This window comes from Wyeomyia smithii, chromosome 2 (genome assembly GCF_029784165.1).
Source record: "Wyeomyia smithii strain HCP4-BCI-WySm-NY-G18 chromosome 2, ASM2978416v1, whole genome shotgun sequence".
In the NCBI taxonomy this organism is placed as follows: domain Eukaryota; kingdom Metazoa; phylum Arthropoda; class Insecta; order Diptera; family Culicidae; genus Wyeomyia; species Wyeomyia smithii.
Window position 1 is genome coordinate 273,847,884 of NC_073695.1, and position 18,160 is coordinate 273,866,043.

General features: G+C 43.1%; 2 protein-coding genes across 5 annotated transcripts in view; both read left to right on the forward strand.

Annotated features, from left to right (window-relative positions):
• The window catches only part of LOC129722436 (protein groucho-like), an 86,294-nt gene extending 69,720 nt beyond the window's left edge, over positions 1-16,574 (forward strand). The window contains exons 6-17 of one of the 4 annotated variants that reach the window (XM_055675884.1): positions 1,624-1,761; positions 1,893-2,150; positions 2,220-2,324; positions 2,416-2,509; positions 13,531-13,620; positions 13,678-13,857; positions 13,923-14,079; positions 14,154-14,403; positions 14,472-14,730; positions 14,798-14,962; positions 15,033-15,232; positions 15,298-16,574. In XM_055675884.1, coding sequence (XP_055531859.1) covers positions 1,624-1,761; positions 1,893-2,150; positions 2,220-2,324; positions 2,416-2,509; positions 13,531-13,620; positions 13,678-13,857; positions 13,923-14,079; positions 14,154-14,403; positions 14,472-14,730; positions 14,798-14,962; positions 15,033-15,232; positions 15,298-15,405 — 2,004 coding nt within the window. In that variant the 3' untranslated portion in view covers positions 15,406-16,574. The remainder of the gene's footprint in view (positions 1-1,623; positions 1,762-1,892; positions 2,151-2,219; positions 2,325-2,415; positions 2,510-13,530; positions 13,621-13,677; positions 13,858-13,922; positions 14,080-14,153; positions 14,404-14,471; positions 14,731-14,797; positions 14,963-15,032; positions 15,233-15,297) is intronic. The other 3 variants (XM_055675886.1, XM_055675885.1, XM_055675887.1) reach the window with 3 other exon arrangements.
• Positions 16,575-16,646: 72 nt separating this feature from the next.
• On the forward strand, positions 16,647-17,802 carry LOC129720111 (testis-specific serine/threonine-protein kinase 6-like). The gene has a single exon (XM_055671533.1). It carries the CDS (start codon positions 16,772-16,774, stop codon positions 17,756-17,758), a length of 987 nt encoding a protein of 328 aa, XP_055527508.1. The 5' UTR covers positions 16,647-16,771; the 3' UTR covers positions 17,759-17,802.
• Positions 17,803-18,160: the final 358 nt, after the last annotated feature.

The following is an 18,160-nucleotide window of genomic DNA, read 5'->3' on the forward strand; positions in this document are numbered from 1 at the left end:
ACAACGGTAGGTGGTGGTGGCGGTGAGACAAACTTGGTAGTAGTTTTAGCCGCAGCAATGGTCTCGTGGTATATTTGTATCCTATATGATGCGGCCGAGGAAACCGCAGAATTGTGGCGTTCTACATAGTTACTCAGACCAGTGAAACCAATGATTCAACTATTTTATATTTTCCAGCAGAGCCAGTAGCAGCAGAGCAGTCGAGTCTCTGGCTGGTGACGGTAATAGACCGTGGACGGTCGGTCCGCAGTCGGAAGGTGGAAGGAAGTCGGCTGGAAAATACCGAAAACCACTTTATGTGTGCACAAAATGCTGCTGCCTGCTACTGCTTGGCCAAACTGGTTAGCTAACCATGAGGACGGTGGATGCAACAGAAGAGAATGAGGCTGGATGTGGTTGTTGCTGTTGGTCTCCAGGGATTGTGGCAAGTGGCCTTTGGTTGATGGCGCCGGATGAGGCAAAGTTGATGAGGCAGCAGAGCGCATCCCAAAGCACCGACCTCATGAACTATGAGTGGAGCACAGGGAACATCCCCGGCATGGCAGAGCACTGCACATACATAATAAATGTTTTGGTTGAACCCGAGCAGGGAGTGAAGCTTGAATCGGATAGCGGAGCTGAACAAAGAGCAGAACAGTAGCTACATCAACAGCAACAAAAGCCGGTGCGGTTTTGCCCTGACGGAGATAGGCACTGGAGTTGCTCTGCTGCTCTTCAAAGTTCTTATCGTACTAGTGGTCCACTTGCCATGGAACGTCGAACGCCAGACCCCCATTGATGTTGCGGTCTGCTATGGTTCATGTGGTACAAATGTTCTCTGTTTGCCATCAGGTTGGATCCACCACCGTACAGCAGCCAACCCCAATGCAAACTGGATGTTGCACTCGGTTGTCGGTCAGGCTCTTGTGCATTCGGATAGATGATGTTGCAATTCGATACCTAATTCATACTTTTTCTGCTCTGTGGTTTTCTACGAGTTGAGGTTAGTACTGGGTCTTCTCGTGGTGGCCAAATAGTTCGCTAGTCCTGTTATAAACTCAGTTGTACAGAAATATACGCAAACAGGCAAGAGAAACTTTAAACTTCAACATTCCCCTGTGTTATTAAATCCCATCCATTCCGGTTCACTGCGGCGCTGTTGGTATTCCAAGCGTTTTTGTCACTCTTGAATTCGTTAGTGAATACTAAAGCATCACCCCCTGGCACCGACGGTCGTGTTCCGAGCCAAAGATTCCATTTTCACACGCCATTTGTCAAATTGCATCGAGAGCGTGACCTGCAGCTTTAGCAGCAGCGCTGCGAGATGAACTGGTGGTGCAAAAAAGCCAAACACTTTTGCGAACCCCCCCCCCCCTCTTTTCCCGAAACATACCTTCTCACCTTTCGGAACGTGGCTCTGAACACACAGCGTGAATAACCAATGCTAAGAAGGAAGAAAAATGACCCAGGCTGGACCAACGAACGAACGAACAAACGAACAAAGCTAGAAGCCGGTAGTCCCGGGACACAGGGCATCGGACGATTTTGCTGCCGTCCAACGCCCAGAAGCCAATTCAATTATACCTACTAAATTTTCATGATTTTTTTTCTAACCGCTCTCTCTTCTCTTTCTCTTACCTACAGACGGAAATCGCGAAAAGGTTAAATGCGATAATCACTCAGATCGTACCGTTTCTGTCCCAGGAGCACCAGCAGCAGGTTCTAACCGCGGTCGAACGGGCGAAGCAGATTACCGTGTCCGAACTGAATGCTGTGATAGGGGTAAGCGAGCTGGATAAGCACAAACATACTCTTACACACACAAAACCCTTCGGGTTTCACCCAGCCCATGGTTTCAGTCGTTAGCATAATCACCTCCGTTTTACTCTCTATCTCTATCTCTACTAAAAAAGCAGCAACAACGTCCCGACCTGCCCCGGTTGCTGCAGCAGATGCACGCACAGCAAATCCCCGGAGCGCACGGTGCCCCACCGATGCCGGTGGGGATGCCACATCCTAGTCTCGGCCCGGGCGGTCTCGGTGGACCGTTGGGTGCACTGGGCAGTACACCACCGCAACATCCGTTGGCCATTCTGAACAAACAGGAACTGCACCGGCCGGAAGAATCGAAGAGCAGCAATAGCAACATTATGCCATTGGACGATCGGCACGTAAGTTTCGCAAATTTTCAATTTAGCAAATGCCGGTTCCGTTGATTCACACACATTTTTCCTTCACAGCGGAGTTCCATTTCCCCGAACGACCGGGACAAGTATCGACCCCGAACGCCAGAATCATCCCACGAGCTGAAGAAGGTCAAGAAGGAGGAGAAGGACATGGGCCATGTAAGTGTTTCGCCCAACTTAGATTCTTAAGAGCTTGCAAAAGCTGATGGTTTGATTTTCGCTTTTGTTTCATGAAACCCGCTCCGGTTAGCAGTCCGATGGTGAAAAATCCGACCAGGATCTGGTGGTGGACGACGCGTCCGAGATCAACCCGATGAGTCCGATGCCGAATCAGCATCATAATGGTGAGTGTTCTATGCAAATATTACTTCTTGAGAGTGGATAAAATTTATAGCCAGTGTACAATGGTGGTCCGACCTTGAAGCTTTTCCTCAATTTTCGACCCGTAACAACAGAAGGTATTAACGTTACATGCTCATTTCGGTTTTCGCATAATGTACTCCAGTACAGTGACGAAAGACGTCTGAATATCAGACTCTGTCTCATTCGAATGTTTTAGTTATAAAATCCAAGTTCATAAATGCAAAATATCAAGCAACTTCTTTTTTTTTCTTCATCTATAATTTATTTGACACGGCACAAATACAATTTAATGTTTAACGGCGCCAATTATATCTGGTAGTTTACTTTCTAAAGTATCTTAATAACTAAAAGCAAATTTTTTATCCTCGCTGCCGACTACGAGCTGAAACTAAATCTAACTTAAAGCTAGAATGTTTTGCATTAAAAGCACTGATTTGTTGTTTGGTGGTTTTCCATCGCCATAGGTAAGCAGCATATTGAATATGTTCCGCTGCTGGGCCAAGATATTACGGACTGGCATATTGGGTTGTCTCCCTCGGGACCTGAGAGTATCGTGCGGGTCTAGTTGCCGGATCCGGGGTCTTAACGTGTTCTTGTCGTTTGGTTGGATGTACGTCAAATCTATAGTGATTGGACATAAGCCGGGACATCACGCAAATGAAATCCCGACCTACATCCAACCCCTTGAACCACGGGTTCGTCGATACTTTGGGGGTTATGGAATGTAACCACCTTCCCAATTCCCCTCTGGTCCAAGCATTTTGCCAACTGATGATCGTATTCTGACGTACAAATGCGAAAAATTCATTAAAGGCAATTGGTCTTTCATAAATATCACCGTTTGTTGCGCCCACCTTAGCCAAAGAGTCCGCTTTTTCATTGCCCGGTATCGAGCAGTGAGAAGGGACCCACGCTAAGGTAATCTGAGTAGATTTTTCGGATAAAGCACTCAGATGTTCCCGTATTTTCCCCAGGAAATACGGAGAGTGCTTAACATCTTTCATCGATCGGAGAGCCTCAATGGAACTGAGACTGTCCGTTAAGATGAAATAATGGTCCGTGGGCATTTTTCGATAATCCCTAGGGTGTACTGAATTGCAGCCAATTCTGCGACGTAAACAGAAGCAGGATTATCGAGCTTATGGAGACGGTTGAATTGTTATTGAAAATACCGAAGCCAGTGGACCCATCAAGAAGTGATCCGTGAGTGTAGAACATATTGTTGCAGTTGATGTTTCGATATTTATTGGAAAAAATTTTGGGGATCTGCTGCACGCGTAAATGATCCGGGATTCCACGAGTTTCTTCTATCATGAATGTATCGAAAAACACAGTAGAATCAGAAGTATTTGATAAGTCGACACGATTTGGAATATTCGAAGAAGGGTTAAAATTTTGGGACATGTGATTGAAATACAATGTCATAAAACGGGTTTGAGAATTAAGTTCGATTAACCTTTCAAAATTTTCAATCACGGGACGGTTCAAGACCTCACATTTGATAAGAATACGAGAAGACAGGCTCCAGAAGCGGTTTTTCAATGGTAGTACTCCAGCTAAAACCTCCAAACTCATCGTATGGGTCGACTGCATGCAACCTAAGGCGATACGCAAACAACGATATTGTATTCGCTCCAGTTTGATCAAATGTGTGTTTGCTACGGAGCGGAAGCAGAAACACCCGTATTCAATAACAGACAATATCGTTGTTTGGTAAAGCCTTATAAGGTCTCCTGGATGGGCTCCCCACCATTGTCCGGTTATTGTACGAAGAAAATTCACTCTTTGTTGACATTTTTTCATCAGATACCTCACGTGACAACCCCAGGTGCCTTTAGAGTCGAACCAGACACCAAGATATTTGTGTACCAAAACCTGAGAAATCGTTTTACCCATTAATTGTGTTTGAAGCTGAGCAGGTTCATGCTTCCTAGAAAAAACTACTATCTCAGTCTTCTCCGGAGAGAATTCGATACCTAGCTGTAAAGCCCAAGCAGACAAATTGTCCAAGGTATCTTGCAATGGTCCTTGCAAATCGGCAGCTTTGGCTCCTGTAACAGAGATTACACTGTCGTCTGCAAGTTGTCTTATCGTGCATGAATTTGCCAGACATTCGTCGATGTCATTTACATAAAAGTTGTAAAGAAGGGGGCTTAAACATGAGCCCTGGGGAAGACCCATGTAGCTAATGCGAAAAGTTGCCAAATCGCCATGCGTAAAATGCATGTGCTTTTCGGACAACAAATTGTGCAAAAAATTGTTCAAAATTGGAGAAAATCCTTGTCGGTGAAGTTTACCCGAAAGAATGTCAATAGAAACGGAATCAAAAGCCCCCTTAATGTCCAAGAACGCAGACGCCATTTGTTCTTTACGAGCATACGCCAGCTGAATATCTGTTGAAAGCAACGCAAGACAATCATTCGTCCCTTTGGCACGGCGGAAGCCAAATTGAGTTTCTGATAGTAGACCATTTGATTCGACCCAGTGGTCTAAACGACGGAGTATAATTTTTTCCATCAATTTCCGGATACAGGATAGCATTGCAATCGGCCTATAAGAGTTGTGATCAGAAGCTGGTTTCCCTGGTTTTTGGATGGCGATCACCTTCACTTGCCTCCAATCCTGCGGTACAATGTTTTGCTCCAGGAACTTATTGAACAAGTTCAACAAGCGCCTCTTGGCATTGCCGGGTAGATTCTTCAACAAGTTGAATTTGATTCTATCTAATCCAGGCGCGTTATTGTTACAGGACAGGAGGGCAACTGAAAATTCTGCCATCGTAAAAGGTGATTCTATCGCGTCGTGGCCCGGAGACGCATCGCGAACAATATTTTGCTCAGGAACAGAGTCCGGGCATACTTTCCTGGCAAAATCAAATATCCACCTACTTGAAGACTCCTCGCTTTCGTTGACCGTTACGCGATTCCGCATTCTTCGGGCTGTGTTCCAAAGAGTGCTCATCGATGTCTCCCTCGACGTCTCGTTCACGAACCGACGCCAATATCCACGTTTCTTTGCTTTAGCCAAGCTTTTAAGCTTGGTATCAAGCTCCGAATACCGTAAATAGTCGCCAGGTATACCTCCCGTCTGGTAGGCCTTAAACGCGTCGGATCTTTGCGTGTAGACATCGGAGCACTCTTGGTCCCACCACGGAGTGGGAGGCCGTTCTTTGACCGTTACGCCGGGATATTTCTTCGTTTGGGCTTGCAACGCGGCGTCGAGAATCGAGCCCGCGAGGAGGTTGTATTCTTCAAGTGGTGAATGATGTTGAATCGACTCGACCGCTTTTGAAATCATTTCCTCGTATAACTTCCAATCGACATTTCGTGTGAGGTCATACGGAATGTCAATTGGTCGCATGCGAGTTGACCCGTTAGTAATTGAAATAAGAATAGGCAGATGGTCGCTACCGTGAGGATCGAGGATTACCTTCCATGTGCAATCCAACCGTAGCGACGTCGAACATGAGGATAGATCCAAAGCGCTTGGGCGCGCTGGAGGTTTCGGGATACGTGTCATTTCACCGTTGTTTAAAATAGTCATGTCGAAGTCATCGCAAAGGTTATAGATTAAGGAGGAGCGGTTATCATTGTAGGGGGAACCCCAAGCCACACCATGAGAGTTGAAGTCTCCCAAAATCAAACGTGGCGAGGGAAGAAGTTCTATTAAATCAAAGAGCAACCGTTGCCCAACCTGTGCTCTGGGGGAATATATATTGAGGCAATACAAAGCTCTTTACCTTGTATTGTCATTTGACATGCGACAACTTCGATGCCTGGAATCGAGGGGAGGTTAATACGATAGAAAGAATAGCACTTTTTAATCCCTAAAAGTACTCCTCCATATGGGGTGTCTCGATCAAGGCGAATAATATTAAAATCATGGAAGTTGAGATCAATATTTGAAGTAAGCCAAGTTTCACAAAGGGAAAATGCATCGCATTTGTTTTTATTTATCAAAACTTTAAACGAATCAATTTTTGGTAAAATACTTCTACAATTCCACTGTAAGACAGAGATAGAATCCTTCATATACGCAGTTGAATTAGGCATCGAAGGATACAATCGCTGCAAGGAGAGGCCATTGGGCAGTCAACTGCTTCAAAAATGATCTAACTGTTGGGAGGAATGCTGTAAGAAAAATTTTAATTGGATCGGGTACATTGAAAGTTTCAAAAATCCAGTCCACAATGTCAGAAAATTTCACTAATCCAGATTTTGTTTCATCAACTGGGAGTGTAAAAGGAGCAACTGGGGTTTTAGATGTTCCTGGCAGTGCTGGGAACTCCTTCTGGGACTTTAAATTTGCCAGCCCAGGAGGAGTTTGCTTCGGTTTTTCCGCAGCACTGTTTGGTTTGTTTGTAATTTTCATTTCACTTTGAGAAATCTTAGGACCTTTTCTGGGAAGTTTAGGAGAGGAAATATTTTTCCTCTTTCTAGACTCCCCAGGATTGGCGTAAGACGCTCCCGCTGGTGAATCGTCAGAATCGGTTTCATCAGAGGACTACAGATCGAAGGGGTTCGAAGTAACGGGAGAAGTGGTAACGGTCTTCTTCAGCATGTCAGCGTAGGAACGCTTTGAACGCTCTTTGAGAGACCGTTTTATTTTATCCCTGCGCTGCATGTACACCGCACATGTCGAGAGCTCATGCAGATTTTCTCCGCAGTGAATACACTTTTCAGCGTTAACACTGCAAGAATCTTCCGCATGAGACTCCCCACACTTGCCACAACGTGCCTTATTGCAGCAGTAGGCGGCTGTATGGCCTAACTGCTTGCAATTCAGGCAGTTCATGACGCGGGGCACGTAGAGCCTCACAGGGAGACGAACCCGGTGGATCGAGACGTGGCTTGGTAGTGCAGACCCGGCGAACGTAACTCGAAACGAGTCTGACGGAGTGTATACTGTTTTGCCACCGATGATCGATGCTGACCGCAATTGCTTGCAGTCGAGCACCTTTACTTCGGGACACGTTTTGTTCTTAAAGCACCCTTTGGCACTTTGCAGTATACACTCGACGGACAGACTCGAATCGGTTATGACACCGTCGATCTCCACGTCTCGTGCGGGTATGTAAACGCGATACTCGCGTGTGAAGAGCTCAGAGCAAGCTATATCGTTGGCCTCTTTCAGGTCACCGACCACGACACGGAGCTTGTTAGGCCGGACCTTGGAAATTTCGGTCACGCCCTTGTACTCCTTCGTCAGGTCTTTAGAAATCTGCAAGAGGTTCAACTTTTTCGATTTCGGTCCTGCCTTTGGCCGAAAATAAACAGTATAGCTGCCCTGGGCTCCGTCTGGGTAAAGCCTGGGGCGAGGGGGGACTGAAGAATGAACAGGGGAGGGGGTAACAGAAGGGTCAGGGTCAGAGGGGTTCGGGGATGGTGGCGCGGGAGGCGAGGGATCTACATCCATCGCGCTATGTTTAGCGCACTAGCGCTGACAAGAACACGTACCTTTTTATTTCTCCCTTCCAGTAAGGTTGGTTGTCCGATCGTTCGAAGTAGCAGCCGTTACAGCCAGCAGCACCAATACAGCAGCACCAAACAGCCACCAGCAGCGAGCCAGGTGTGAGATCACTCCACACAGCGATACAACTCGCTGACACTGGTGGCTTCTTCTTTTTCCTCGTTTGTGTCTCGTCCACTGCTGTAGCACAATCCAGCCAGCAGCCAAATCGGCTTACGCACCAGCTGGCAGTCACGATGCGAAACAGTTGCACAAAGGCACGACCTTGAACCCGGATTTATTTCACTTGACCAGGCAAACAATGCCAACACTTGTTCACACGTCTTTTGTTTTATACTCTATCGGACCGATCACCAAACACGTCCAGTACTGATGCGTGTTCGGCACAGAATGTATTGCAACTTGTTGTTTTGAATCTGCTTGAGCCGATTGTTTGTATGCAACAAAAATCGCCAAAAATACACTTTATTTTCAATTAATACTTTAGCATGAAAAACACTCTTTAAATAGCAGGAAATGCATGAATAGTAGCAATGCGAACATATATCCACGCAATTAGTGAAGATTACGACAAATCTCAAGCACTACGAGCACTTTTTTACCACATTTTCAAAAAAATGATACAGTGATCAAAGTCACCCCGGTGATCAAAGTCACCCCAGTTTACGGTATTCATAAACTACTAAGTTTACTTACTCAAATGTCTAGACCGAATTATCCTTTCAAAGCGTTCCAAATCCGCGTGTCTCACTTTAAGTCTACCAGTCAAGTCGTTCCAATTAAGATAACTCAGTTAAAATATTCCAGCGTAAATGTTCCTACATGAGTGTCTCAATTAAAACTTTCCGGTGTTAGTGTCCCAACATGGCAATCCCAGATTCACAGGTTTAGGCACTTCTGTTCGTGTGCAAAGAAGTCAGGTTCAGTATAGTTTTTATCTGCCTACCTAATTGTTCTCGAAGTCTCTAGAAATACTGCTCAAAATATGCTACAAAATTTCGATCTCAGTGTCCCAGTTTTGCTGTTCCACGTGTCCCTAATAAAAAAACTTTGTCAAGGTGTTTCAACTGCAGGGTTTCAATTGAAAAACTTAACTCAAAGTGACATCAAGCTTGACAGTCTAATAACTCAAGTTTAACACCCAGTAAAACCACTGCTGTCTTGATTGCTTTATTAGTTTAAAGTGTCCCGATTCAAGCATTTCTGGATCAATATCTCCATCTTAAGGTTCCAATAGGAGCATTCGTGTTCAAACGGCTGAGTACGAATTTTTCTATCCGTGTTTCCCATTTCAACCATCTCAGTTTAAGTATTTTGTTATATTTTTAAGTGTTCAAGCTTACCCATTGTAGTTCTCATGTTCCAATTCCAAACACTTTCTCTTTCTCAGAATAAAACAAGAAAGCTGGGCATCCCAATTATTTCGGCTCAAGTTCGCTAACCCAAGTCTCCCGTTTTAATTATCTTTTCCCAAGCGCCGCTTCAATTCAATCGCCTCAGTTCAAGTGGTTTAGTTCGAATGTCCCAGTCAAAGCGTCCCAATTTGGTCCCTCAAAAAAAAAGTTTTCTGTTAGAACACTTTTTTTCTCCCATAGTGTCCATTTTGCAATGTTCAGAACAGTTTTAGGCAATAAAACTGTCTACCTATCGTTTTTTTCCAATTTATGTTTTTTGAAAACTCTTTTTTCCAATATAGGATCTCAAATTCCCATTTTTTTATATTTTAAAATCAGACACTTCATTGACACTTTAAGATTCATTGACCAGAAGTTCAGAAACGTTAGACTTTTCTGAAGGTTAATCTGAATAACTTCTAGGATAAAAGGAGTGCAAAGTTGCTCAATTCAGTCTTATTCTCGTCATACAAGTACAATGAATAAGTAAAAAATACTCTAAGATTACAAGAAAAAACCTATGACATTAAATTTCAAAGTTAAAATTTTAAAAACAAGGGAAAGATGTTAGAAAGTTTTATTTTCAATCTGGGTGTCCCAGTTCCTTGGTAGTCCAACTTCAGGTATCGAGTCGAAGTGCCCCAAATCATTGTACATGGGCTCTAATTAAAATGTTTAGGGATCAAATATTCTGATTTAAGTGTTTTAAGTTTGAGTAATTTATTCCTAATATCAAGTTAAATATTGATTCCCTATGTCCTGACTAAGGCGCTCTATTTATATGTCCAAATTCAAGAGTGCTAGGTCAGCGTTTCTGATTGGATAAATTAACAAGCGACATCATTTTTTTTGGATTTTTAGACAACACTTAAAAATTTTTACGATCATGTTTTTCATTAAATTCAAATTGAGACATTAATCGAGTGTCCTGGCATAAGCATTTCAGTTCTAGTGTCTTAAATAAAAGATGCAGTATCTGAAAGCTAATTATAAATGAGTAGCGAACAACAAGTTTTAGATTAGAACAAGAAATGAGTATCGCAATCTGCTCTTAAAAATGTTTCCTGTTCAAAGTGTCTCAGTTTTAAAGCGTAAGGATAAATGTTATAGTCTACGTACTTTCATAGTGTCTGGATTTAGTTATCGTTTCCCATGCTTTCCAAATTAAGTAATTAATACCTCAGTTCAAATGTTTCAATGCAAATGTTCCGACTCGAGTGTTCCAATGAAAGCTTTCCGGTCTTAGTGTTCCAGCTCAAACACAGTAAGCCAAATTTCACAGCTCAGGTGCGAAGATGTTCTAGAGCATGTTGATTCAAATGTACCGATTTAAGTAATTTTAGTAGTTGGAAGTTGCTTGCATATGTATACAAATGTCAAGGACCCACATGAAGTGGTCCATTTCAAGTAGTCCAAAAAGTCCCAACCAGTACAGACTTTTGCTAGCATCCTATCATTCCATGAAAGGAATGAAGTGCCCATCCAAGTGTCCCATTTGAGGTAACTGTTTCAATACAATTGGTTCAAGTGAAATTATTTCAATACAGAAGTCCAATTTTTGCCGTTACAAGTGTCACTTTTCATTGACTCCTGTCGGTGTCCCGTATTAAGTGATCAGCTCAAGTATTTCTCTATAGATGTTCCCAGTCAAGAATTTATGTGTTGGAAATTTGTATCCAATTTCTCCGGTGTGGAAGTATCCCAGTTTACCATCATTGTGTCCTGAAAACAAGTTGAAATTTACTGGTCCTCGTTCCAAATATCTTTAACCAAAAGTTGTAGCATGGACTGCATGTTGAAGTGTCCGTAGTAACTTCGGTCAGGAATAGGGTCCATATATATCAGTCCGAGAATTCTAATCAAAGTGTTCCAGCCTTAAGAATCAATTCATGTATTATAGCTCAAGTGTTGAGCTTAAGTCGCCCTAGTTTCAGTAGTCAAGTGACTGGATTCAACTATCGTTTTCTAAGCATTTCAAATTCTAGTGTGTCGGACTAAGTGTCCCAGTCAAAGCCTCCCAATTCAAATAATTCGTTCGTCTGATAAATCAGCTCAAACATTTCAGTGCCAATGTTCCAACTCCAGTGTCCCAGATAAAGCTTGTCGGTCTTAGTGTCCCAGTTCAAATACAGTAATTCACAATCTGTTTAAGTGCAGAGAAGTTCGAGAGCAGCATTTTTTTCGGCAGATTTATGTTGTTTCAAATGTCCCAATTTTAGTAATTTCAGTAAAATTGCTTAATTAAGTTTTCAAATGTCAAATGGCCACTTAAAGTGGTCCATTTTAAGTAGAAACTTTGAATGTCCCAACTTTCCCAGCTGTCCCAACTTTTGCTTTAAAGTGCTCATCCAAGTATCCCATTTGAGGTAAACTGTTTCAATACAAGTGGTCCAAGAGAAAAAATCTCAGTATAGAAGTCAAATTTTGCCGTTACAAATGCCGCCCTTTATTGACTCCTGTCCTGTGTTCCATGTTAAGTCATCAACTAAAGTATTTGGGTCTAAATATTTCTGTTCACATGTTTCTAATCAAGGCTTTATTAAGAGCGCCTCAAAATCTGCTAGATATTTGTACCCAATTTCGCCGGTGTCGAAGTGTCCCAGTTTTTGCACTACCGTCCAAAAAATAAGTTAAAATTTACTGGTGTCAGTGCCCCGTTCCAAATGTCTTTAGAAAAGAAAAGTCAGTATAAGCTGCACGTTCAAGTGTCCCAAGTAACTCAGTTCAGGTATAGGGTCCAGATAAGTCCGAGATAATATGTCATCTTAATTCAAGTGTTAGTGTCTTAATATCTCTATCTGATAACTTAACTTAAGCTTAGATAAGCGGAGGAAAGCGGAGCCCTTGAATCATTTCTCATGAAAACTTGTTTAAGAATGCCTGATTATGTGTTCCAGTGTCCCATTCCGAACGTTTCATCCTATGCCAATTTATGCATGTGTTCAACCAGTCTCATTCAAGTCCCTTTTTCTACTTCTGCCAAAGTATCCCCGTTGTACCAATTTGTTCAAGTAATTTGGTCAAAATATTCCTGTTTAGGTGTCTCAAATCAAGAGTTTATGATCATATATTCTCAAACATGGAAGCTTACATTAAGGCAATTATGTACTGAGGAGTGCCTCAACATCTGTTGAAAATTAAGTTTAAATGTTTTCTTTATAAGCTACAAGTAGTGGTGTAATTTTCGAAGTGTCCCAGTTGAAGTTTCACTGTCTAAAAAACCCACTTTAACTTGTTAGTCCAAGTATCCCAATTCGAGTAAACAGCGCTCCGATGCATGCGTGCCAATTCATGGTGTTCACACATAAACCGAGCAGTCAGTCAAATTGTCTCTGTAAAGTGTCCCAATTTACGATATGGGACAAGTAGAACGTCTCATTCAAGTTAGAATTTGTCGCTACAAGTGTCACCCTTCATATACCCCTGTCAAAGTATTCCAGTTGTATCAATTGAAGTGTCCCATACTCATGTATCAAGTCAAGAATGTAGATCCACACATTCCTCTTAAGTTTTCTACATTAAGAGTTTATGATCATATACTCACAAGTTCAAAACAGAACAAACAGAGAAGTTTACACTGTGTAATTCTCTAACAAATAAAGCGCCTTCAAATCATTTGGATGTTTATACCCTTTTAACAGGTGTTAAAGTGTCCCAGTTGCTTGTTGTTCAAAAAACATAGTTTGAAACTTCATTATTCCAAGTGCCCCGTTCCAAATAGTTTTAGCCAGGTGTCTCTGCATAATTTGCTCGTTCAAGTGTCCCAAATCACTCATTTTAGGTATACAGTCCTAGTGTCCCAGTTCTAGGAATCGGTTCAAGTTTTTTATTTCTAGTGTAAAGTTCAGGACGTTCGAATTTAAGCACGACAGTTCGGATTTGTCAGTCCAAGTGCACACAAAAAACAAGCAGTCAGTCGAAGTGTCCCATACTGTGTTACTTGAACTGGCACATGTCGAGCATCTCTTTTTAAGTAGCTTTGTGCCCTACTAGACTGTTTCAACAAACCTTCAACTGTGGCTTTGATTAAAAACAATATCATTGAATCACAGATAATAATTCAGTTTCTCAAGCTCCTGATTTAAACTCAATGTCTCAATAGTACCACATAACAAACTTCATATCTTCTCTAATTCCAGGAACAGCCTCACCGCGAGAAAACGGCATGATGGCCAAAAAGATGGACGTCCAGGATCGAGATCGCATCGGTACCCATTCGCCACGATCAGGTAACAAAACAAGTTTTCACTGCTAGTGGGAAATATACTCAATCCTTTCCTTCTCAGGAACCTCCTCGAATGCGTCCACTCCTTCAAACAAGAAGCTTGATGATAAACCGACGACTCCAATCGCCAAACCTGCCACTCCCACCAATTCCGCAGCCAGCAACGGGGTGCCAAAGGTAGTGAATAAGCCCCCGGTGCTTAATCCGGGTTACCCACCGTACCTCGCAGGACCACTCAATGGTAAGTTTTTGTGAAAGTACTTTAGGCTCAAATTCTTACTTTTTGTTACTTTGATTAATTAACAGGAGCTCCCCATGATCTACAAGCCGCCTACGGTGGTCCTGGAGTGCACAATAACCTGCCGCACTCTCTCAATAACTATGCCCGAGCTCCGCTGGCTTTCGATCCCCATCCGCAGATGCGAGCACCGCTCGGTCCGATGGCGATTCCCGGAGGAAAACCGTGAGTTCTTTATAACTGACTCGATCTATAACTAATTTTCAACTAATTTTACTATTTTCTAAATTTGCTTCCAGTGCGTACTCGTTTCACGTAAACGCGGAAGGCCAAATGCAGCCGGTGCCCTTTCCTCAGGATGCCCTGGTAGGTACGGGGATACCTCGGCATGCTCGGCAAATTAGTTCCCTGAACCACGGCGAAGTTGTATGCGCCGTCACGATCTCCAACCCCACCAAGTACGTGTACACCGGTGGTAAAGGTTGCGTCAAGGCGTGGGACATTTCCCAGCCCAGCAACAAGAATCCAGTGTCTCAGCTAGATTGTCTGGTGAGTTTATTGTTATTTTCTTAATTTGGAATGAACGTGAACTAATGTTTTTTTTTTTTATTTCACAGCAACGCGACAACTACATCCGCTCAGTGAAGCTGCTTCCGGACGGCCGAACGCTGATCGTCGGCGGTGAGGCATCCAATCTATCCATCTGGGATCTCGCTAGTCCAACCCCGCGTATCAAGGCGGAGCTGACCTCGAATGCACCCGCCTGTTATGCGCTTGCTATCTCTCCCGACTCGAAAGTGTGCTTCTCGTGCTGCTCCGATGGCAATATTGCCGTGTGGGATCTCCAAAACCAAACATTGGTGCGGCAGTTCCAAGGTATGTTTGAAAGCCTACTTGAAAAAAGATGATCAAAAATTTTATGGTTCTTATTTTTAATAAAAAGGTCACACCGATGGAGCATCCTGCATTGATATTAGCGCTGATGGTACAAAACTTTGGACCGGAGGACTGGACAACACCGTGCGGTCCTGGGATCTTCGGGAAGGTCGCCAACTGCAGCAGCACGACTTCACCTCGCAGATCTTCTCGCTTGGTTACTGTCCAACTGGTGAGTGTTTGCTTTATGAAGTATAGTAAACTTGAGATAGACATTTATCAACAATTTATATATTTTTCAGGTGAATGGCTCGCGGTCGGCATGGAGAACTCCAACGTTGAGGTGCTGCACGCCAGTAAACCCGACAAGTATCAGCTCCACCTGCACGAGAGCTGTGTGCTCAGTTTGAAATTCGCCGCCTGCGGAAAGTGGTTTGTGTCCACCGGCAAGGACAATTTGCTGAACGCATGGAAGACGCCCTACGGTGCATCGATCTTCCAGGTAAATATCCTGCTCTAAATGTGCTTTTTGAAACATTCTAACTTTTTTTTTCATCCTCCCAACAGTCGAAGGAATCATCCTCCGTTCTGAGCTGTGATATCTCCGCGGACGATAAGTACATCGTGACCGGATCGGGCGATAAAAAGGCCACAGTCTACGAGGTCATGTACTAGTGGTACTAGAGTCGTCCCCGTCTCGCAGCATTGCTTGCAGCTTGGACAGAGCAATTGAAGCTAAGCGAAGCAGAAAACCGAAAGTGTCATAGAATTTGTCGTCCGGTAAACCGACGGCAGATCGCAACAGTGAACAGTAACATTAACAGAAACCCCAACACATGCATAATACATACAAAAGTAAGCTAAATAATTAACAAACAAACAACAACAACCTGTAAAGCCTGATTACACTCATTAAGCTATACTTTAAGACAGACAGACAGAAAGAAAGATATTGTTTGTAAATGAAGCAAAGGAATAGAACTAATTCTAATGTCTCAGTAATGACAGCGATAGAGTAAACTATTCGTGTAAAAAGTTCAGCCTAATCTTTTCGATAGAGATAAATGCTCAAACGAGAAAAAGCAAGTAGTAACGCCACGTTAACAAATTGTAGATAAAAGTGCTCTCGAAAACAAGAAAACAAAAAACATAAGAAAACAAATTCAATCTCTGACAATGTTCTATTTGTTGAATTGTAAAAAATATACCCTTCCGATGTGTCTCCCAACTGGATGTTTTTATTTGTGAAGCAATCGATTTCACCTAACCCAAGAACCAACGGAGGTCAGATGCTTTTAGAGTCGTTCCTATTTTCGAGGAACGCAATTTCGTTTGTAGAGACAAAAATACTTATAACATAATGATTCTACTGATTGGGATATAAACAAAAAGCATAGTTTAAGAACCCGACCCTGCTCCTCCCCTTCCGCAGATTGAATGTAGAACCAGTACAGAGTAATGAAACGGCTAAGCTTTAGCTTGAGTATAAGCGCTTGTGGATCTTAGAATTTATAGAGCAACTAACTGCAGCTAAGGTCATCTCTTAACGCATATTAGTAGAGCGATTTATCGGTAGAACCTAATTCCGTTTTGTACGCCCCATCGGCCTTCTGGTTGATACTACGGCCAGTATGATCTGAGTGGCGCGTGGCAGCAAAAAAAAACTGAGAGCCTGTAGTTTAGTCTGACGCAAACAAACAACACCCCTTAGCGATAATTGTACCAGTATAAGGTAGCGAACTCTGAACTAAGCGAAGCGCGCAGTACAGCTGAAAATGTGTAAAGAACTTGTGTAATTATTGTTTTTATGAAAAAAATACCGAAAATTGTTCTTATTTTTCAAATAGCGTTTTCGAACTATCGCTAAAGCATCCGAACTTCAGACGTTAATCAAAGTAGGCTTTGTTTGGGGAAAAAGCAGTTGCTTTGTAAAGCGTGTCAGATCGGCCTCGAAATTCTGTCACCCTTTTCGTGGTCTAGTAATCAAAAGTCAGACAGTTTGTGCTAAATTCTAAAGAAAAACGATAAGAAAATCAATCAAATGTCTAAACCGAAAACACCCAGCACTAGTGGTAGCGAAGGACTGTCGCCGTTCGCGTCCAGTTCGTCGATTTCGCGTGCATTAGGTCAACACGGTTATAAAATCGGGCAAAAAATCGGCAAAGGTTCGTTTTCGTCTGTTCGGTTAGCCAAATATATCAGTAAAAATCAGAACGTTTCAACGCTGGCCTGTAAGGTAGTCGACGTCAACAAGGGAACGGAAGAGTTTGTGAAAAAGTTTTTCCCCCGGGAGCTCAACGTGCTAATGAAGATTCGACATCCGAACGTGATTAAAATTCACAGCATTCTCAAGCGGGAGCGGATGGTGTTTATCTTTATGGAGTACGCCGAAGGCAGGGATTTGCTCAAATTCATTAACAAAAATGGCGCGCTGAAGGAGTCGCAGGCTAAGCTGTGGTTTGCGCAGCTAGTCAACGCCGTTCGGTATCTACATTCGATCGACATTGCTCACCGTGATCTGAAGTGCGAAAATATCTTACTCTCGAAAAAAGGCTCCGTGCTGCTGGCTGATTTTGGTTTCGCGCGAGTCTGCGGGGAGGAATATGGCAACGTTTCGGAAACCTACTGTGGCTCGGCTGCCTACGCGGCCCCGGAGGTGATACTTGGCGAACCGTACAACCCGATGGCGGCGGATGTTTGGTCTCTGGGGATTATTCTGTTTGTGATGTTCAACGCCAGTATGCCGTTCGACGATCGCAACGTGAAGACCCTGGTGGAAAGTCACCAAAGCCGTAACTATCACTTCGAGGACACGGTACTAGTGCAGTTGAGTACGGCAGCGGTCAGGACCGTGTTCGAGCTGTTGAATCCGGAACCAAGCGCAAGGATAACGCTCGATCGGTTGTTTCAATACGAGTGGATCGATGAGAATTCGGCTAAGGAGAAAAGGCGACGGCTGAGAGAACTGTGCGCGAGGAAGGAAATTGTTGCCGGTTCCTTCAAGACTACTACCGGCTGTCGGTGCTAGTTACTTGTGGACTTGTGTGTATTTTGCTAAGAAAAACCCGCTATTGTAACAACCAAAACTCCATGTTTTATTGCCAGACTAGCGCTTCGCAAATAGTTCTATATTACTAACTTATCCAAAACTTTGTGCTGTCGGATGATCTTATTTCGGGCTTGCAGGTAGGTATATGGTGCTCGAAATTAGTATTCTTGCAATAGCTGTTACCACGTTCTGAATGAGTTGTATCATTCAATGAACACCCAATTTCTTAATATTAGCAGTCATCACATTATCACTATTAATTCTATTACTTCATACAATAACATTTGACAACATTTTTTGGTAGTAACCAAGTGGCTTAGCTGTGGTGAAAAAAATAACAAAGCCTAGACTAATAGTAATAAACTAACATAAAAGCTCGAG